The sequence below is a fragment of the Geotrypetes seraphini genome, chromosome 11, assembly GCF_902459505.1.
Source record: "Geotrypetes seraphini chromosome 11, aGeoSer1.1, whole genome shotgun sequence".
NCBI classification, from domain to species: domain Eukaryota; kingdom Metazoa; phylum Chordata; class Amphibia; order Gymnophiona; family Dermophiidae; genus Geotrypetes; species Geotrypetes seraphini.
In genome coordinates, this window is record NC_047094.1 from 121,435,422 (window position 1) to 121,454,684 (window position 19,263).

At 45.4% G+C, this 19,263-nt stretch overlaps 1 protein-coding gene across 4 annotated transcripts in view; it reads left to right on the forward strand.

Moving 5' to 3' along the window:
• Nucleotides 1-2,645: 2,645 nt before the first annotated feature.
• TM9SF4 (transmembrane 9 superfamily member 4) overlaps nt 2,646-19,263 on the forward strand; it is a 158,678-nt gene continuing 142,060 nt past the window's right edge. Inside the window, exons 1-3 of one of the 4 annotated variants that reach the window (XM_033914649.1) lie at nt 2,646-3,110; nt 9,561-9,680; nt 17,563-17,662. In XM_033914649.1, the coding sequence (XP_033770540.1) occupies nt 2,952-3,110; nt 9,561-9,680; nt 17,563-17,662 (379 nt within the window). In that variant the 5' untranslated portion in view covers nt 2,646-2,951. Of the gene's footprint in view, nt 3,160-3,386; nt 3,997-9,560; nt 9,681-17,562; nt 17,663-19,263 lie in introns of those variants that run through there. The other 3 variants (XM_033914646.1, XM_033914647.1, XM_033914650.1) reach the window with 3 other exon arrangements.

The window sequence follows — 19,263 nt, forward strand, 5'->3', positions numbered from 1 at the left end:
AGGCTTCCGAGTTCGAGTAGTGGTAGTTTCTTAAAAAGAGGCAGTTTCTTAAAAAGAGGAAGTTTTACAAATAGATAATTTTAACATGCCGGATGTTGATTGGGGTCTTCTAGAAGTAGGGAGATCCTGGATTCTCTACAAGGAAAACTGTTCCAGCAGTTGGTAATAGAAACCACATGAGATGGGGTCATACTTGACATAGTGCTTACAAATGGAGAAAGTGTTTCTGATGTTACAGTGGGTGACCATCTGTCATTCAGTGATCACTGCATGGTGTAGGGCAGCGGTCTCAAACCCTTTTGGATTTGTAGGTACTTGGAGGGCCACAGAAAAAATAGTTAATGTCTTATTAAAGAAATGACAACTTTGCATGAGGTAAAACTCTTTATAGTTTATAAATCTTTCCTTAATTGCTTCTGATAATTTCAGCTATACACAGCTGAAAGCAGTGCAATATGCAGAAAATGAAGTTTAGATAGTTTTTCACTGCTTTCAGCTGTGTATAGCTGAAATTATCAGAAGCAATTAAGGAAAGATTTATAAACTATAAAGAGTTTTACCTCACGCAAAATTATGATTTAGATTCTAAAGTATTAACTGCATGAGACAAGATTTTGGTGTAGTCCTCTAGGGGAGAATCAATATCCAACTTGTGCCTTAAGGCCTAGATTCTGTAAAGTGCGCCTAACTTTCGGCGTGCCTTAGGCGTCCTCATAGCACAAGTACCAATCTTAGGCAGTGCATAGATGTCTCCAATGCACAAAGCTGTGTGCCTCCAAGCACACCCCTCCCCCAAAGCAGGCCTCTTTCCCTCTTCCTCCCTCTTCCTCTTCCTTCTTCCCAGTTCCTCCCTGTCTCTTCGTGGCCCACCCGATTTTCTCTTCTCGCGGTCTGGCTAGCTCCCCTAGTCCCTTGCTGCCGCCGCCATCCCCTTCCCGCGGTCGACAAACCTCTTGGCTCGAGCAGCGGACGCAGCACTGTAAATACGCTGCTTCGCGGCCTCTACTGCCCCGATTTGCTCTTCCGTGTCTCTGATGACGTCATCAGAGACACGGAAGAGCAAATTGGGGCAGTAGAGGCCGCGAAGCAGCGTGTTTACAGTGCTGCGTCCGCTGCTCGAGCCAAGAGGTTTGTCGACCGCGGGAAGGGAAGGGGGTGGTGGCGGCAAGGGACTAAGGTAGCCGGCCAGACCGTGAGAAGAGAAAATCGGGTGGGAGGCTCAACGGGGATTGGGGGGGAGGGGCGAAGACGACGACGAAGATTGAGCCCTTGCTTTCTCCCTAGCTCCCAGTCCCCTACCGGTCTGTACACCGCGATTTGGAGAGCAGGGAGTGCAACGGTTGCGGCTGGCAAACAATGCGGCTGGGAAGCAGTAAGGCTCGGGACTCGCGCATGCGCACGTCTGCAAAGCCACGGACATACATCTCACGGAACAGGGATTTCAGATCACGCAGATCTGAGTGCGCATGCGCGTCTAGCGTTTTATTATATTAGATAAGAATTTAAGCTTAACGGGTTACACTTCATCTGTCTTTCTTTCAATTATCCCTTAATTTCCTGGGCAAGCTTCTTAGTATCCAAAAAGTCCTTAAGCGGTTCTGGAGCAAAAAAGACATATTTTATACCAACATATTTAACTAAACATTTCAATGGATAGCTCAACAAAAAAGTAGCACCCAATGCCTTAACTTCTTGTCTCATCTTCAGGAACAATTTCCTACGTTCTTGAGTGGATTTAGTCACGTCTGGAAAAACCCAGATTCTCTGCCCAAAGAATGCAGCTTGGGAAAACCGAAAATATATTTGCATTATAGAATTCAAGTCTTGTTCAAATACAAATGATACAAAAAGAGTAGTACAAGATTGAATTTCCAAGGATTTTCCAGCAAAACAGATAGGTTATTTAAGTCAGGAATTTATACATTTTCAGATTCAGGGGATTTTTCAATCTTTTTTTTATCTGGAAGATAATAAATACGATTTATAGGTGGCAAAACTTCAGATGGTATTTTTAAAATCTCAGAATCTCTATTGCTTTAGGAAAATTAAGAAACCGCAAATTTAACCTTCTGTTATAATTCTCAATCTGTTCAAATTTCCTTAGAGTATAAAGTTTGTCCTTTGCCATATTCCCGGTTAACTGTTGAAGGGATGATACTTCTTTGTTAATTAAATCAATTTTATCAGTTGTATCTAATCTAATCCTTAGGTTTGTATACCGCATCATCTCCACGTTCGTAGAGCTCGACGCGGTTTACAGTAGGAGAAATAGGAAGGAACTACAACAGAGGGTTAGAGGTAGAAGTGTGAAGAAAATTTAGAGGACTTGGGATGCCAAGGTCTAAGAGTTTCTTTGATTCCTAAGTTGGAGGGAGACTTACATTTTTTGAGAAAAGCCAGGTTTTCAGATGTTTGCGGAAAACTTGGAGAGAGCTCAAGTTCCGAAGAGGGGAGGTAAGGTTGTTCCAGAGCTCAGTGATTTTGAAGTGGAGGGAGGTCGCTAGCTTTCCTGTGTGGGAAATGCCTTTTAGCGAGGGGAAGGATAGTTTTAATTTGTGGGAGGATCTGGTGGTATTAGGGTTTGAGGAATTCCAAGAAAGAGGGATAAAGGGAGGGAGGATACCATATAGGATTTTGAAAGTTAAACAGGCGCATTTATAGTGGACCTTCCTTTACAAGTTCTAAAGATTTTGTTAAATAGTCAATTTTACTCGCAACCGTTGTAAACTCTGAAGAAGGTTTCGTTACAGCAGCTTCCAGCCTTTGTAGCATACACCAGGGTTACCACCGCGGGGGGAGGGGGGGGGAGAAATCCTCTCTCCCTCTCCACGAATGCCTCGAAACTCAGCGGCAGGCAACAGCTCGGCTCTCTCTGCCCGTGCTTGCAACAACCCTCCCGGGATTGGAGACGTTGCTGAAGTCTGACGCTGGCCGCGGTGGAGGCAGGATCCATGGAGGAGACAAAGATCTCTCAGGTCCAGAGGTTCCTTCCTCCGAAGCCAAAGCAGGCAGCTCAACTTCTGCTAGCAGATGGGGTTGCTTGTCGTGAAAGAATCCATCTTCAACTGTCCCGGCGTCGAGAGATTTCGTATGTGGCATCATCGAATGAGGTATAGAACGCCGATAACAACAGGCAGTTCTTATAGAAGAAACAGGAAGGTAAAAGTACCGATGTCTGACCCGCTGCCATCTTGCTTCCTCTCCCAGGTTACTGAAATTCTAAATTCAAAGTAGTTGTTCGTTTGTTTGTTTTTTCCTCTGTGTGATAAGTTATAGCCTATTTTTTTTTTACTGCCCCTCTGGTTGTCATTCTGCAGGGAATCCCGCTCTGACGTCATCTCCTTCTCTGCCGGTCCGCCCATCCAGGAAGAGAAGAATGTGTCATAAGGGGCGGGACTGGCAGAGAAGGTGAAGACGGCGTGGCAAGCCTATGTTTACTGCCGTCTGGTTGTCATTCTTAAACTAAAGGGAGTCCCCGCGTTGACGTCTTCTCCTTCTCTGCCCACACGGGAACAGAAGAGCATGTCCTAAGAGGCGGGGACCGGCAGAGAAGGAGAAGTCGGCGTGGCAGGGGGGGCTCCAGTAAATGCATAGCAGCAGCTGTGGCAATCTTAAAAAAAAAAAAAAAAAGAGGAGGTCTGCTGTTAAGGTGGACCAGGATCCGGGAAAATCTAGCAAATCTTGCTATTTTACCAGGATTTCAAAACAAAAGTCAATGAGGATCCTGCAAATCCTGGTTTTTACCCAGACCCCCATCTTAAACCTGCTATTAAATGTGGAGAAGGAGAGATGAGAGCAGAGAGGCTATAGCAAAAGAAAAAAAAAGTCATCACAATATCAAGGGAAAACGGTCGGTAAAAACAAAGTGGCGAAGTTAAAAAGCCAACTGCGGCTACTGGAGTGCCAAACTAAGGCTTGTTACTCACGGAAATACCAGTCCAACGCATTTCCGCTGACGTCGGCGTGACCTGTAGATCCAAGATGGCAGCAGCATCGGTGAGTATTCTTTTCGCCTACCGTAGTTTGTGTACTTTGTGAGCCCTTTGGGCCTCGGGGTCAGAAGTGTTAGTGCAGAATACTGACACTAGGGTATAATAGGAACTTGGATCGGAAGATCAGCAGGGGAGTGGAGATTGTGACGTAGAAACTTGTTCTAAAACGTCTTAACGTCTGTTCGTATAGTAAAGGTTCTACTACAGAACAAGGATCTGGTGAATGAAGGGACATTGAGGTTAGCAGTTTGTATTCTCGGGAACAAGAGGAGAGCGTTCTAGGGTAGGGCCGGGTTTTAGACATGTTGGAGCCCAGGGCAGAAATTAAAAGAGGGGGGCCCCTGATCTCTCTGCACTCTCCCCTTCCCCCAATATCCCCGCCTCCCATTACTACCACCTATAAAACAGCTTTAAATGACTTCTTTATAGAAAAACCACAGGCAGACCTTTACCAAATACAGAACAAGGGATCAGAAATTGAACTGGGAACCCCAAGAAATTAAACTCATTAAGTATTACAACACTGGAGAAATAAAAAAACAGATATGCACTACAGAACACTACTACTAATCACTTATATAGCTCTGAAAGGAGGAGTGTGTGGCGCAGTGGTTGGATCTACAGCCTCAGCACCCTGGGCTTGTGGGTTCAAACCCCGCGCTGCTCCTTGTGACCCTGGGCAAGTCACTTAGTCCTTCATAGCCCCAGGTACGTTAGATAGATTGTGAGCCCACCGGGACAGATAGGGAAAATGCTTGAGTACCTGATTGTAAAAACTGCTTAGATAACCTTGATAGGCGGTATATAAAATCCTAATAAACTTGAAAAGTACATTTTCACGTTTATAGATGGTCCCTGCTCAGAAAAACCTACAATCTAACTTGGACAAATATGACATATAGGGTTGGGGGTGCAGAACCCAAGGTGAGAGGAGTTAGAAGTCAAAAGCACTCTCGAAGAGGTGGGCTTTTAACTGGAACACTGCCAGAGACGGAGCCTGCCGTAGGGATTCTGGCAACTTGTTCCAAGCAAGGTAGAAGGGACAAAGTCTGGAGTTGGCTTGGTAGTTGAAGAAAAGAGCGCAGATAGGAGGGCCCTAGGCCCAGGCCCACCAAAAGTTAACCATCTCCCTTGCTGTGGCTGGTGGGGATCCCAAAACCTCCTCCAGTCTGACAGCCAGAAATCTTCAAGCTCTGTAGCTAGCAGCAGTGTTCCTGAGCCAGTTGCAAGATAAGTGCCTGAATTTAGCAAATGTTTGTTTGCTTTTAGAATTCACTAAATATTAGCACAGTGCATTTTTATTGCTTTTTCACATATATTGGACTCAACAATGAGTGGACACTGAGATATTGTATATTGAGACGGTATCATTAAGATAGAAAAATTATAATGTAACTGATGCTTTAGCGAATTGGAAATTTCCCGTATGTAGTTATTTTGAGTGACTCAAGGTTGCAGTTGAGCGACTTAACATTGCCAAAGTTACTGAAGTTCTCTCTTATGTTTAAGTACTTTTATTGTCTATAAACATTCCTAGTACCCCCTTATTTATGGAGCAGAGGTAGAATCCTGATTAACCGGTACTCAAGCAATCAGCACTCTCACCCAGCCAGTAAAAAAATAAAATAAAACTTTGGCAGTAGGAGTCCTGATGCGGTAGAGCAGGGTTGTCAAAGTCGGTCCTCAAGGGCCGCAATCCAGTCGGGTTTTTAGGATTTCTCCAATGCATATACATGAGATCTATTTGTCACCAGGTCTCCATGTCCTGTGCGGCTCCATCCACCAAGAAATTACAATGACGCCAGGCCAAGGGAGGTCTCTCTTCATTTCGGAAACAGACTCTTGGTGTTTCTGCAGGTGTGGGTTCATCTAACCGTTGAGTTCTGGACAATATTTGGTCCAGCTGCAAGCTGGCATTTGCTCAATCTCTAACAGATAGATTTGTTGGCTCTCCCACAGGGAACCCAGAAAAGGCGGTCAAAGTACAAGCCACTATGAGAAGGTTGCTTGATTATTCAGGTCATAGAGCATGTGCTGCCCAAAGCCTCGGGCTCAGGGAGATACTGCATATGCTTTATCATACTAAAGAAAGGCTCTGATGATTAGAGACCTGTTCTAGACCTTACTCATGTAAATGCAGCGCTCAGAGTTCAACAATTTTGCATGGTGATGATTTGATCTGTATTAGCAGTGGTGTCCCTGGGAAAGTTCCTAACTTCTCTAGATCCGACAGAGGCCTACTTGCATATCCCTATTTTCCTAGACCACAGAAAGTTTTTCAGATTTCATGTCCTGGAAAATCATTATCAATTTGCAACTCTACCCTTTGGCCTGGCGACGACTCCTTGTACCTTCACCAAAATGATAGTTATGGGCTTTAAGTGCTACTTGGATGACTGGCTGATCAGAGCCCCCTCGTTGTACAAGGGTTGGCGCACAGTGGATCAGGTGATATGAGTCCTGGAGAATGTGGGTTGGATTGTAAATTACCGAAAGAGCAATTTGATGCTGACTCAATCCCTGGTATACCTAGGAGTTTTGTTTGATATGGCTGCCGGCTAAGTCTTTCTACCAGAGGCATGCAGTCAGAAGCTGTTCTCTCAGATTTCTTGTCTGTTGGATAAATCTGCATGGGACTATCTTCAAGTCCTGGGGTCCATAGTGGCCACAACAGATGTGGTTCCTTGAGTGAAAGCCCAAATGCATTCTTTTCAGCACGTGTTACTCTCACGATGTCTCCACTTGGCTGGGGTGCTCATTGCAACCATTGTCCGATTCAGGAACATTGAACGCCCCTCTTAGAGGAAATAATCAATCAACAGGCTATAATTGTGCACCATTCGATTGGCTCTGGTGAAATTGCAGTAGACTCTGGAAGGTCAAGCGGTCAATCTTCTCTGACAGTGCTACAGCGGTGGCATATGCCAATCACCAGGGAGGCATCAAGAGTGCACATTTATGTCTGGAAGCCCACAGGCTCTTCCACTGGGTGGAGTGTCATCTTCAGGCACTATCGGCAGCGCATGTCACGGGTGTGGAAAATTTTGAAGCCGACTTCCTCAGTAGATAGACCTTGGATCCAAGCAAGTGGATGTTGTCGATGGCAGCGTTTAGGCCATTGTTCAGCGCTGGGGTCTTCCTCACTTTGACCTCATGGTGACGGTGAAAAACAAGAAAATAGACAGGTTCTTCAGTTGAAGATTCGAGCCCAGAAGTGAGGGTCTAGATGCTCTAGTCCAGCCAGGGCCTCGGGGACTACTCTTGTACGACTTCCCTCCTTGGCTCGTCATAGGCTGGATCATTCAATGGATTGCAAGTCATCAGGGAAAGGTCATTCTAGTGGCTTCACATTGGCCTCACAGGTTGTGGTACGCAGATCTGATGCATCTTCGAACAGGTCATGGTCTCAAGTTGCAGGTGCATCCAGACCTCCTTTCATAGGGTCCAGTATGCGTGGAGGATCCAGATCACTTTGCTCTTATGATATGGCTATTGAATGTGAAGCATTACAGAGCAAAGGCTATTCAGAAGTAGTAATTGTTACTCTTCTCAGGTCTAAGCAGTCAATCACAGTTTATGCCTATGCTAAAGTGTGGAAGACTTTCCAGCATTGGTGTGCCCAAGAACATGTGGAGCCATTTTCGGCTCTGGTCTTGGTTGTGTTGGCTTTTCTTCAAGCCGGCCTTGTGGCTTCCTTTCATCCAAGTAGCAGGGCTTTCTTGTTTCAGGGTTTGGGACCACAAAACTACTCTGGCATCTCATGCATGCATCTCATCCGAACATTGCCAGATGTCTGAAAGGTGATCTCTGCAACAGACCACTGATCACTCTACTGTTTCCTTTAGTAAGGGCAGATTCTGTGGAATGCAGCAGGCGAAAGCCTGACTGAAGCGGATCCAGAATATCATGGGATGAGTGGAAGTCCAGGCATCCACGATAAACAACATTAAAACTAGGATAAGAAGGGGAGGAGGGAGATGGGGTGATAATTGGAGGGACATGTGGGGTCCAGTGAGGGTTTCTTGAGGAGGGTTGTGACAACCACATGTTTGAAGGCATATGCAGTGGAGAGCGATAGGTTGAGGATGTGACAAATAGGATGGATGATAGAGGGTGAGATAGCACCGAGTAGGTGAATGGGAATCTGATCGGAGAAGCAGGTAGTGGGTTTGGAGAATGAGAGAAGTGTGGTTTTCTCCTCAATGATCTCAGAGAAAGAAGAGAGGTTGGCAGGTGTTGAAGGGGCAGATGGAAGGAGGGGAGGGGAAAGCAGTCTGATTGAGATCTCAAGGTGAACCAGAGTTCTTCTATGATGAGATTCAGAAGATTTTCAGGGGAGAAATTGAAGGGTGGATAGGCGGCAAGGGAGCTTTGGGACCTCAGTAAGAAGAGTCTCGGAGCTCTAGGCTCTGTCTTGTAGAGATGTTTTCCTTAAAATCTTGGAGCATGGGATCTCTCTATGCATTTTGCCTTCTTTTTTGCCAAAGGTGGTTTTGATGTTTCATGTTAAATAGGAAGTCCACTTACCAGTATTCCAGTCCACAGGTTCTAAGAAACAGGATCACATTTTCAAGAAGTCGGATGAGAGAAGAGTGTTTCGTTATCTGGAAGTCACCAATGAGTTTAGACTCTCAAACCTTTTGTTTGTGCAGACTCATTTGTCCAAATGAGGTGCAAATCATTTGCATGCATACTCCCTGACTCAGTCGCTCAGTGAGTGATTGAGTGGGGGCAGAGCCCTGACAGTAGTGACAGGAGAAGCAGCCTCCTGTCATTGCTGTCAGGGCTTCTGCTGTCTTTTTTTCATTTTTTTTAATGGGCCAGATATTTTGCATGTATTACACACACAAAATATCTGGCCAAGAAAAAAAAAGCCTCCCTCCAACATAGTTCCCCCTCCCTCCCCGAACCAAAAAATACACGCTGCAGTCGCTGCCAATGAATGGCAGGAGGGATTCCCACTCCCTCCTGCCAGAATCCCTCCTGCCATCGGCCCCTCTTCTTCCTGCCCCCCCCACACAAATGGCAGGAAGGATGCCCACTCCCTCCTGCCACCGGACGCCCTGTTCCTGTTCCCATCCCCCTCCCTGTACCTATAAAAGTTGGGAGCAGGAGGGGTGCTCAGTCCCTCCTGCTCCGTAGGCCTCCAGCAACACAACTGGGCCTTAGTCCCCGCCCCAGTGCATCATGTGATGCACGGGGAGGGACCTACAACCCTGATTGGATCAGGCGCCTCAGGTCCCTCCTAAGGGAGGAGCCCAAGGCACCTGAGCCAATCGGGGACTTCCTTAGAGAGTAGTCTAAGGAAGTCCCTGATTGGCCATTGCTTTGGATGCTTAATATTATTTGATTATGGTTTTTATTTCTAATTCTATAATTTACTGTAGATAAACAGTCGTCTTTATTGTTTGTTAACCACATCAAACTGCAAGGAGAGAAATAAAATTTTATGTTATGCTATAAACTCCTTCTAGTTATTGCTATTGTGGTTTGTTTTGCTAGACTATTAGAGACCACAGTGGTTTTTAATAAAATAATGTTAGGCTCTCACCTGTCTCTCCTTTGCAGGAAAAGCTGATTTGGCCTCTGGTGTGGTCCTTGACTCTATTAATTCATGAAGTGAACTCTTTCTATGTACCGGGTGTTGCACCAATCAACTTTCATCAGAATGATCCTGTAGAAATTAAGGTAAGTTATCAGTAGTAACTACAGAGTGGAAAGGTTAACTGATTATCACGCAAGTGGCTGTTGAAATATAGTGATTCATAATGTAACCCCCCCCCAAAAAAAATAAAACAACAAACAAACAATGTCCATTTCAAAAATTCACCATAATCTGTATCTTAAATTAGAAGGAAAGCTTTTTAGACAAAACCTGAAATGTAGCACATACCTCAATGGACGCTCGCATCTCAGTGGTCTCAAGTGTTCGACACTCCTTCGCTTCAACAGTCACTGTCCAGAGGATTGTTGTTCCATATCCCTTTTCATCAGAAAATTCTGACCACAGACTCATCCACCTATGCTTGGGGGGCTCACATGGACGGTCTTCACACACAAGGTCACTGGTCTGCCCAGGACCGTCTTTGTCATATAAATCTATTGGAACTCAGAGCGATCTACAGTGCTCTCAAAGCTTTTCAGCACATTGTGACCAACACCATCCTTCTTATCTGCACGGACAATCAGGTTGCCATGTATTACATAAACAAACAAGGAGGCACTAGGTCTCTCCGTCTTTTCCAGAAGATTTGAAACTGGGCCATTGCTCGCAATATATTCCTGAAAGAAATATATATTCAAGGGAACAGAATTATCTTACAGACAAACTTAGCAGATTTCTTCAACCACACGAGTGGACACTCAACTCTGCAGTTCTGCCTCCCATATTTTCTCAGTGGGGGACTCCTCAGATAGACTTGTGTCCCTCCACAACCACAAATTGCCCCAGTTTTGTTCTTGGCAGTACTCTCCTCACAGTCTAGAAGAGGATGCTTTTCTACTGGATTGGACTCACAAGTTTCTCATTGCTTTTCCTCCAATCCCTCTCAGTCTCACAACGCTTGGCAGGCTGAAGCAGGAAGGAGCCACCATGATCCTTATAGCTCCTCAGTGGCCTAGACAACCATGGTTTTCCTTGTGTGGCGCAGTGGTTGGATCTACAGCCTCAGCACATTGGGGTTGTGGGTTCAAACCCCGCGCTGCTCCTTGTGACCCTGGGCAAGTCACTTAATCCTCCATAGCCCCAGGTACGTTAGATAGATTGTGAGCCCACCGGGACAGAGAGGGAAAAATGCTTGAGTACCTGATTGTAAAAACCGCTTAGATAACCTTGATAGGCGGTATATAAAATCCTAATAAACTAAACTAAACTTCAACTCAGTGTGAAGGAACCAATATCTCTTCAAATTTTCCCGTCTCTTCTTACGCAGAATCACGGATCTCTTCTGCATCCCAATCTCGTACTGTTGCACCTGACAGCTTGGTATCTCTTGGCCTAACATTGGCTTCTCTTCAAGACATCATCTTTCTCAGGCTGTCAGACTGGAGGGGTTGGGGTGTTTTTTGGGGGTTCGTTGGGGGGGTCCAGCAGGAGGGATTGCCATCCTCCTGCCGGCGATATTCAGAGAGGGGGCTACTGGCATGAAGGGTTGAGCACCTTCCTGCCAGCGATTGTCAGGGGCGGGTGGGGGGGTCTTTCAGCAGGAGGGGTTGGGCACCCTCCTGCCGCTTTCGTCGGGCATGTGAATGGGGGGGTCTACCAATAGGAAGGGTTGAGCACCTTCCTGCCTACGATCTTCGGCGGTGGATGTGGGTCATTCGGCAGGAGGGATTGGGCATCCCTCCTGCCTCGTTCGTTTAGGGGGTGGGAGGAGGGGAGACTGGCGGCCACGGCCGCTATATTAATCATGGCAGGGAGATCACTTGCCGCGATAAAGTATAGCGGCCGCGCCTACTTACAATTTAGGCCAGCATTTTGCTGGCCCTACATTGTAAGCATCTTCCACTCTACTAGGGAGATGCATAGGGCCGCCTAGGTTCACCTAAGGCTACCACCTAGCCTTAGGCGGGCTTGCGGGCCTCCCTTGGCTCCCGGAGGCGCCTTCAATATAGACAGCCTGCCTGGGAGCATTTTTTTTTTTTAGAAAATGTACCTACCGATTGGCTGATTAGACAGCTGTAGGACGCCTATAGCTGCCTATAATCAGGATGCAGTTTACAGAATCCGGTCCTCAGTGTCCAAGAGAACGATTTCCACATGGTTGGCCTCCTGTATCTCTTTCTGTTATGCTCAGGCTGGGCTACAACTGGGGAGTCGTGTCACAGCCCACAAAGTCAGAGCTATGGTAGCTTCAGTTGCTTTTCTTCGCGCCACTCCTATTGATGAAATCTGTAAAGCTGCTACTTGGTCCTCAGTTCACACATTCACATCACACTACTTTCTGGAATCTTATTCCAGATGGGATGGTCACTTCGGCCAAGCAGTATTGCAAAATTTATTTTCCTAATGGCCAACTCTCCCTCCATCCCATTCTAGTAAGCTAGGGAGTCCTGTTTGTCCTGGGATAAAGTAGTTACTTACTGTAACAGGTGTTATACAGGGACAGCAGGCAGATATTCTCACAACCCACCCACTTCCCCTGGTTGGCTTCATAGCATGCTTAACGAACTGAGGAGCCACGCGATGCACATGTGAGAATATCTGTCTGCTGTTCCTGGATAACACCTGTTATGGTAAGTAACTGCTTTCTGTTTTGAGATGTGGATCAGAAGTTTCTCTATTTTGTAATCCTCAGCTTGCATTTTTAGGTCCAAGCCATGCCTTTAAGTCTCAGTATAGTTCTCTAAACCTTTTCCAAGGTGATAGTAGTGGTGGTAATAGTGATTTTCCTCCACAAGAAGGGGATTTTATTCCACTTATGAACACTAGGTCATATGGGCGAAGTCAGAGGAAGGCAGTCGTAGACACTCATCCAGGATGTTAGCCATTTTGGAGACTTTGGGATAGGCTCTTACTACCAGTGTCTCTAGAGCAGTAATTCTCAGCCAGTATGCCTTGTTTAGGTCTCAATCCCCCCTATTTTTATTTCTATTTATTTATTTTCTTTTTCTTAAGCTATTTTAAATATTCTAAATTTTTATAATTTAGAATGTAAACCGACCAGATACCTATCATGCCCAAACTACATGATAAAACAACTACAGACCGTTCAAAACACAGCCCTCAGACTCATCTACTCGCTTAGCAAATTCGACCACATCACTAATGCTTATTTAGACTCTCACTGGCTACCGATAAAAGCAAGATCACAATTCAAATTCTACTGTCTTCTATTCAAAGTAACCCACGGAGCTGCACCAAGTTACCTAAACAACCGCCTATACCGCAACCTCACACAGAACAAGGAAAACTCAAAGCCTATTCACATACCCTCCTCTCAATGGAACCAGACGCAAGAAACTTTACGATAACCTTCTGGCGACACAGGCAGCGAAAATTGACCCAACAGTCTCCAAACTGCTGACCAAAACATCAGACATCAAAGTTTTCCGAAAAGAAATCAAAACGCTTCTATTCAAAAAACACCTACCATCACTCCAACCTCCTGCCTACACACACACGCTTACTCCTTCATATCCATCACTCCTACAACACCCCTCAACGCCATGTAAGCAACCTCCGTCTGTAACCAATATTTCCTTAGCAAAGCAGCAGATGAATCCAGAGACCATTGGGATAGCTCACATCTACCAGCAGGTGGAGATAGAGAAACTGATTAACAAGTGTACTTATTTGCTGGCACTCCTCCTGTCTCATCAGTATTCTCTATCTCCCAGCAGGTTGAAGTCGCTATTCAACTAGCTCCTGGATTCTGGCTGTGACTGGAACTTTATTACCTCCTGTTGAGGTTTTCTCTTCAGTGAGACTGCCATTCTGTTTCTCCTGTTGAGATTTTTTCTCTTCAGTGAGACAGGGGTGTCCGGCTAAATGGTGCCGGCTTTAGAGGTTACACTTGGGCCCCCCCTTGTCCCTGCCTCACCCTCCCTCCGATGATAGAGGGTCTGCCTTTGTCCCTAATTTTTCTTCTTTCCCTTAAAAAAAACAAACAAAAAAACAAAAAGGGACTTCCAGCTAATGTTTTACCCTGCTAGTACTAAGCATTTGCCAGCACTACTAACAAGGTGGTGAGTATAGTGCCGGTATGAACGCTGGTGGTTCCCCGTAGAGTATTTCTGCCCTACTAGTGCTGAGCAACTGGCTCTCCTTACAAGGTTGTGAGTATATGTTTAACTCTTCTTGTATTTGACCTGCGGGTGCTGTTTTGTGCTGGGGTGAGCTCGGTTGTTTCACTGTTAAGTTGTTCTTCTGGCTAGTACTTTTCTTTTGTTAGCCGCTGTTTTCTTGTGGGGAAACGTTTGGTTTTCTCCAGAGTGGCTTCGGTGCAGGGCTATGCTTGGTTAAGGGAGCCGGTGCCTTCCCACGTGGTAGAAGCACACGCTTCTTTCTTTCCCTGGCAATAAGAGCTGCAGTGGTTGTGAGTCTCTAGGGCTGTTCCTCCTCAGCGTTACAAGCAGCCAGTGGGAGGGGGGGGGGCCATATTTGAGCGGCTCCCGGTGTTGTCTTGGGGAGACGCATATTTGCACGGCTCCCAGTGTGGCCGCGGGGAGGTGAGATCGGCTCCGGGTGTGTTCTTCGGTCACTGTCCGGGAGCCGTGTCTTTCCGGAGTGCGAACGGCGTACGCTTGTTCTCCAATGCTGTTGAGTTCATGCGCTGGCCTTTGTTTCTTTTCCTCCCCACGGTGTATTTCAGATATTTCGGCCATGGCGGGGCTCCGGTTCTGTGTTGCAGAGCGGTTCTGGGAGCCGACAGATTTTGGCGCGTAGCTTCCCGCGCTTGAGTCTCCTCTGAAAGCGGCGATGCCACTGTGTGTTCGGGGAGCGTTTTTATACTGCTGACTTTTCAGCATGTTCCTGGGCTTTTCCGGTTCGGGGTCCGGTCCATTGAGGCTGTTAGGGCAGCTTTGACCCTTGGGGCAGTGCTCAAGTTTGCTGTGTGTGTGTGTGTATTCCACTCATCTACTTCATTTGCTGATAGGCTGCTAGTTTTCTTGGGCCGGTCCTAGTATGTCTCAAGTGTATTGCCAAGGGCTTAGCGCTCAATTCCCTTCCGCTTCTGGAGCCTTTCTGGGCTTGTTACAAGGACTGGGTAGATTGCTCTTCGTTTCCTTCTCAGCTTTATATAGTTCAGTCCCTAAACAGAGTGCGGTATGTTCAGGCACCTCATGGAGAGCACGATTTGGAGTACATTCCTCACGTATTTCTTCGCAGTTTACCGAAGGCTTTATTTCCTCCTTGTCTTTTGGGGATTCCAAAGGGCTGTGCCGTTGAACAGGGTGTTCTTGTGGCCATGGCTTCAGCTCTGCAATCTTCTATGTGGCAGGCCTTGTTCAACGGGTATTCCTATTTCTGATTTCCAAAATATGGGGTATCAGTTTGGCTGGTACCACTATTTCTTTCTAGGAGGGTGTCATCCTTTCTTTTCCGTCAGGCTCGCTTTTTCCTTCCTTCTTCCTGGGAGGGGATATTGGGAGCAGTGCTTTTATTCACTGCAATTTTTGATACGTATGTCGAGTTCTCCGCGAGCTCGGTTCTATCAACTGTTAGTTGTTTATATCTCCTTTTGATATTCTTCAAGGGACGCCTCAGGCGTATGGCGGTGTACGATGCCTACTTCGCTCATTAGGTCCAGGAGGACATTCTTTATGCTTGCCTACTGGCGGGGGAGAGGGTGGCGATTGAACTTCATGACCATTCCGCTGGAGCGATGGCTGCTTCTTGGGCTTGGCCCAGAGGGTTTTGGCCTTGGAGGAGATTTGTCTCACGGCTAACTGGTCTTCCGAGAGTACCTTCTCTCCGCATCTCTGCATGGATGTGCGGGCACATGCGATAGGGGTTTTTTGATGCTTCGGTCGTTGCGAAGGCGGCGTTTACTTCCCACCCAGATTAAGGATTGCTTTGCTACATCCCATTGGATTCATCTGCTGCTTTGCTAAGGAAGGTAAAATTATGTTCTTACCTGTTAATTTTCTTTCCTTTAGAAGCAGCAGATGAATCCAGAGCCCCACCCTTTCTGGTATTTGGTTGTCGGTTTTTTCGTGTGCGACTTTTAGTGATTGGGTGTTGTTAATGATTGTATTCTGTATCGTTGCTGTTCGCGATGTGTTCTGGGAAAGAAGTTTTTTACATGCTATACCTATTGATGGTTAAATGTGCTTGGGCAAGGAGCTATACTGATGAGACAGGAGGAGTGCCAGCAAATAAGTACACCTGTTAATCAGTTTCTCTATCTCCACCTGCTGGTAGATGTGAGCTATCCCATTGGTCTCTGGATTCATCTGCTGCTTCTAAAGGAAAGAAAATTAACAGGTAAGAACATAATTTTACCTTCTTCCCTCAACGCTATGTAATAATCTCCCTAATTTGAATGTATTGCTATCCTTACCTGTGATTTAAACTTGATATGTAAACTTGTTATATTCCTGATATATAAACTTCCTGGAAATGTCCAGTTCTCTTCCAATTTTGTAATCCGCTTAGAACCGAAAGGCACAGGCGGAATAGAAATCTCTAATGTAATGTAATGTAATACCTGTGATAGTCGGTATAGCTATAAATAAACTTGAAACTTGAAGAACTGGTTGGTATTTCACCAAAAATTTGATAGATTAGACCAGTGGTTCCCAACCCTGTCCTGGAGGACCACCAGGCCAATCGGGTTTTCAGGCTAGCCCTAATGAATATGCATGAGAGAGATTTGCATATAATGGAAGTGAGAGGCATGCAAATCTGCTCCATGCATATTCATTAGGGCTAGCCTGAAAACCCGATTGGTCTGGTGGTCCTCCAGGACAGGGTTGGGAACCACTGGATTAGACAGTAAGCTTATAGTTTGCCTAAAAATGACCTGTGCTTGCAAGTTGGGGAGAGCAGCAACCGAAATCATCACTAACCAGTCCCTATTTCTACTTCCCTACTACCTCCAACGTTAACTATGCCACCAGCATTAACTAGAAATATTGCAGATCTACTGTTTATAGGTTCTGGGCAGCATATTTGCAGGGTTTTGTGTTACTGTACAGTATCTGGCAGTGGATGAATTTTATGTTATTATTGAGGCGACACCATAATTTTAATACATTTTTGTTTTGTATGGGAAGCTGTAGAGAAATACCCTCTATACTCTTGATTGGGTAAAAGTTTATTGATGTTGGCAGTAAGTTAGTATGAATTTGTCTCAACATTCAGCTCCATATCAAAAGCTATACACTGCACATTAGTCCCAGTTCATATACAGTCTGTATCTTTTTAAGAAAAAATAAAGTGTTCAATTTGTCACACATATAAACATCATCTGTCAGGTGTGTCACAGTAGAAGAAAGGTTGAGAATCACTGCTCTAGAACAGAGGTTCTCAATACGCGGTACGAGCCGTTTATTGGGGGCACGCACTGTGCAGGTCTCCTGTTCTTCTTACTTAATGGCCGCCGCGGATCCCATACCCTTTTTCCTGCCTGCCATTCTCTGCTGAAGCCGCCGCCGCTGGGGATCCCATGCCCTCCTTCCTGCCTTCTTTCACGCTCGCTCCCCTCCGCCGAAGCCGACACGGAAGGCTTCCCTACGATGTCAGAGCTGACATCAGAGGAAAACCTTCTGGGTCAGTGGGAGATCCCAGTTACCTCCTTCCAGGTGGGCTGCTGCTCCTTCCTGCCTTCAGTGGCACTTGTTGCAGGGACGTGGCAGCCGCTGCACGTGACTGACCCGGAAGCCTTCTCTCCGATGTCTCATTTGCTTTTGATACTAATTGCTTTAGCTTTGCTATGTACATCAAAAAATTGATAGTTTTATGTTCGTTAAAATATGACTTTTGTTTTTTACCTTGCATTCAAACTTTTCTCTTTTTTTCGTTTCTTCACCTCATGTTTCTCGCTTTCCCTACTTCTTTTCCTTGTCTTCCTGTGTTCATGCTTTTTAATACACGTTGTCTCCCTTTTTTCTCTTTACCTGCCAGGCTGTGAAACTGACTAGTTCCCGTACCCAGCTTCCTTATGAATATTATTCTTTGCCCTTCTGCCAGCCTGACAAGATCACCTACAAGGCAGAGAATCTAGGTAAGAAATCAAGAATGAAGGTGGGGGAGGTGAGGTTATAGATCATTGCTTCCCAACCTTTTTGTGACCAAATAAGTATGAAACCCCCCACCATCCTCTGGAGATGCAGAATAATGGAGCCCATCTTGGTCATGACCCCAAACTTAGGTTTTCTGACCCCCATTGGGGTCCTGACCCACAGTTTGGGAAGTTCTGCTTGCTTTGTCGTTCCCATACCAGACCAGCCTAGACCATTGGGTTATGTCCATCAACCAGCAGATGGAGACAGACTGAAAAAAAGTTCCATGAGAGTCGCCACTTAAGGATATAATGTAGCTTAGGAATGTTCAGTATTTCTTTCTGTCTCCAAGCAGATGGTTGACAGTACACGCAGCTCCTCTTTGGTGTTCCTTCATAGCTCCTGACCTGACATTCTACATGAAATCACTTGTACAGTAAATGTCATCTTTTGAGCAATATATACCATTGGAGCTTCTTAAATCTTACCAACATTTGACCAATGATCTTCTAGAAACCAGAAAATACATGGCACAGTCTACATTTGATGCCTTTGACATCATGTCCTGCTCCTCAACAGTGACTATTGCAATGCAGTGGTAGGCATGGCTGTGAATTTCAGAATTAGACACCAGTGTTCAAGACTCAATCTCTAATATTCCATGTATAGGAGATGATCTTTTTGTAAATAGTTTAGAAGAAGCAACACAAAAGATCAAAACTAGGGCTGTACATCAGTTAAAATTTTTAATTGCATAAAGCCCCCCCTCACATTTCCTCCTGTATAGTGCAATATATACATAGCAGATGTAATTTCTCAAAATTGACCCATATCAAGTCAGTTGTCCCACAGAAAGGTGATAAACCAAATCCCATTATCCCGTCTTACTAAACTAAAAATAAAAAATCTTACCTTTATTATCTGGTGATTTTATCTTTCGAATCATCTCGTTCCACATTTCTGGTTTGACTTCCCTGCTCTGTCTATTCATTGTTTCTTTTTCTATTTTCTTTACTTCCTGCTCTATATCCATCTTTCATGATCAACTTTACTTCCATTTTTCTTCCTCCTTTTCAAATCTGTCTAGTTTTTGTCTCTTCTCTTTTCTTCCCTTTCCTGCCATTCATGGGCACCATCATCTCCCTTCCCTTCCTTTCCTTTCTTTTCCCATCCATGGGACCCCTTCTCCCCTTCCCCCTCCCCTTTCTCCACCACTCTGTGCTCACTATTTCTTTCCTTCCCTCCTCTGTCACCATCTAAACTAAACTGAACTAAAACTTAACCTTATATACCGGGTCTTCAACCAAAGGAAGCTCGACGCGGTTAACAATAAATTAAAACAAAAATAAAGTAAACTGAAATACAAGAGTTAGTTTTCAAAATGTTTAGCGAATAAAAAAGTTTTTAGAAGTTTATGGAAGAGTTGGAAGGAACTGGGACACCTCAAAATTAGGGGAAGTTCATTCCAAAGTTGGGGAAATTTAAACATCAGAGAGCTGCTAAAATTCTCCCTTATTTTTCCCCTGCCTATTTCCACTCTTCTGTGATCCTCCCCTCCCTCCCTCTCTCTGTGATCCTCTCCTCACTCCTTCCCTTGTGATCC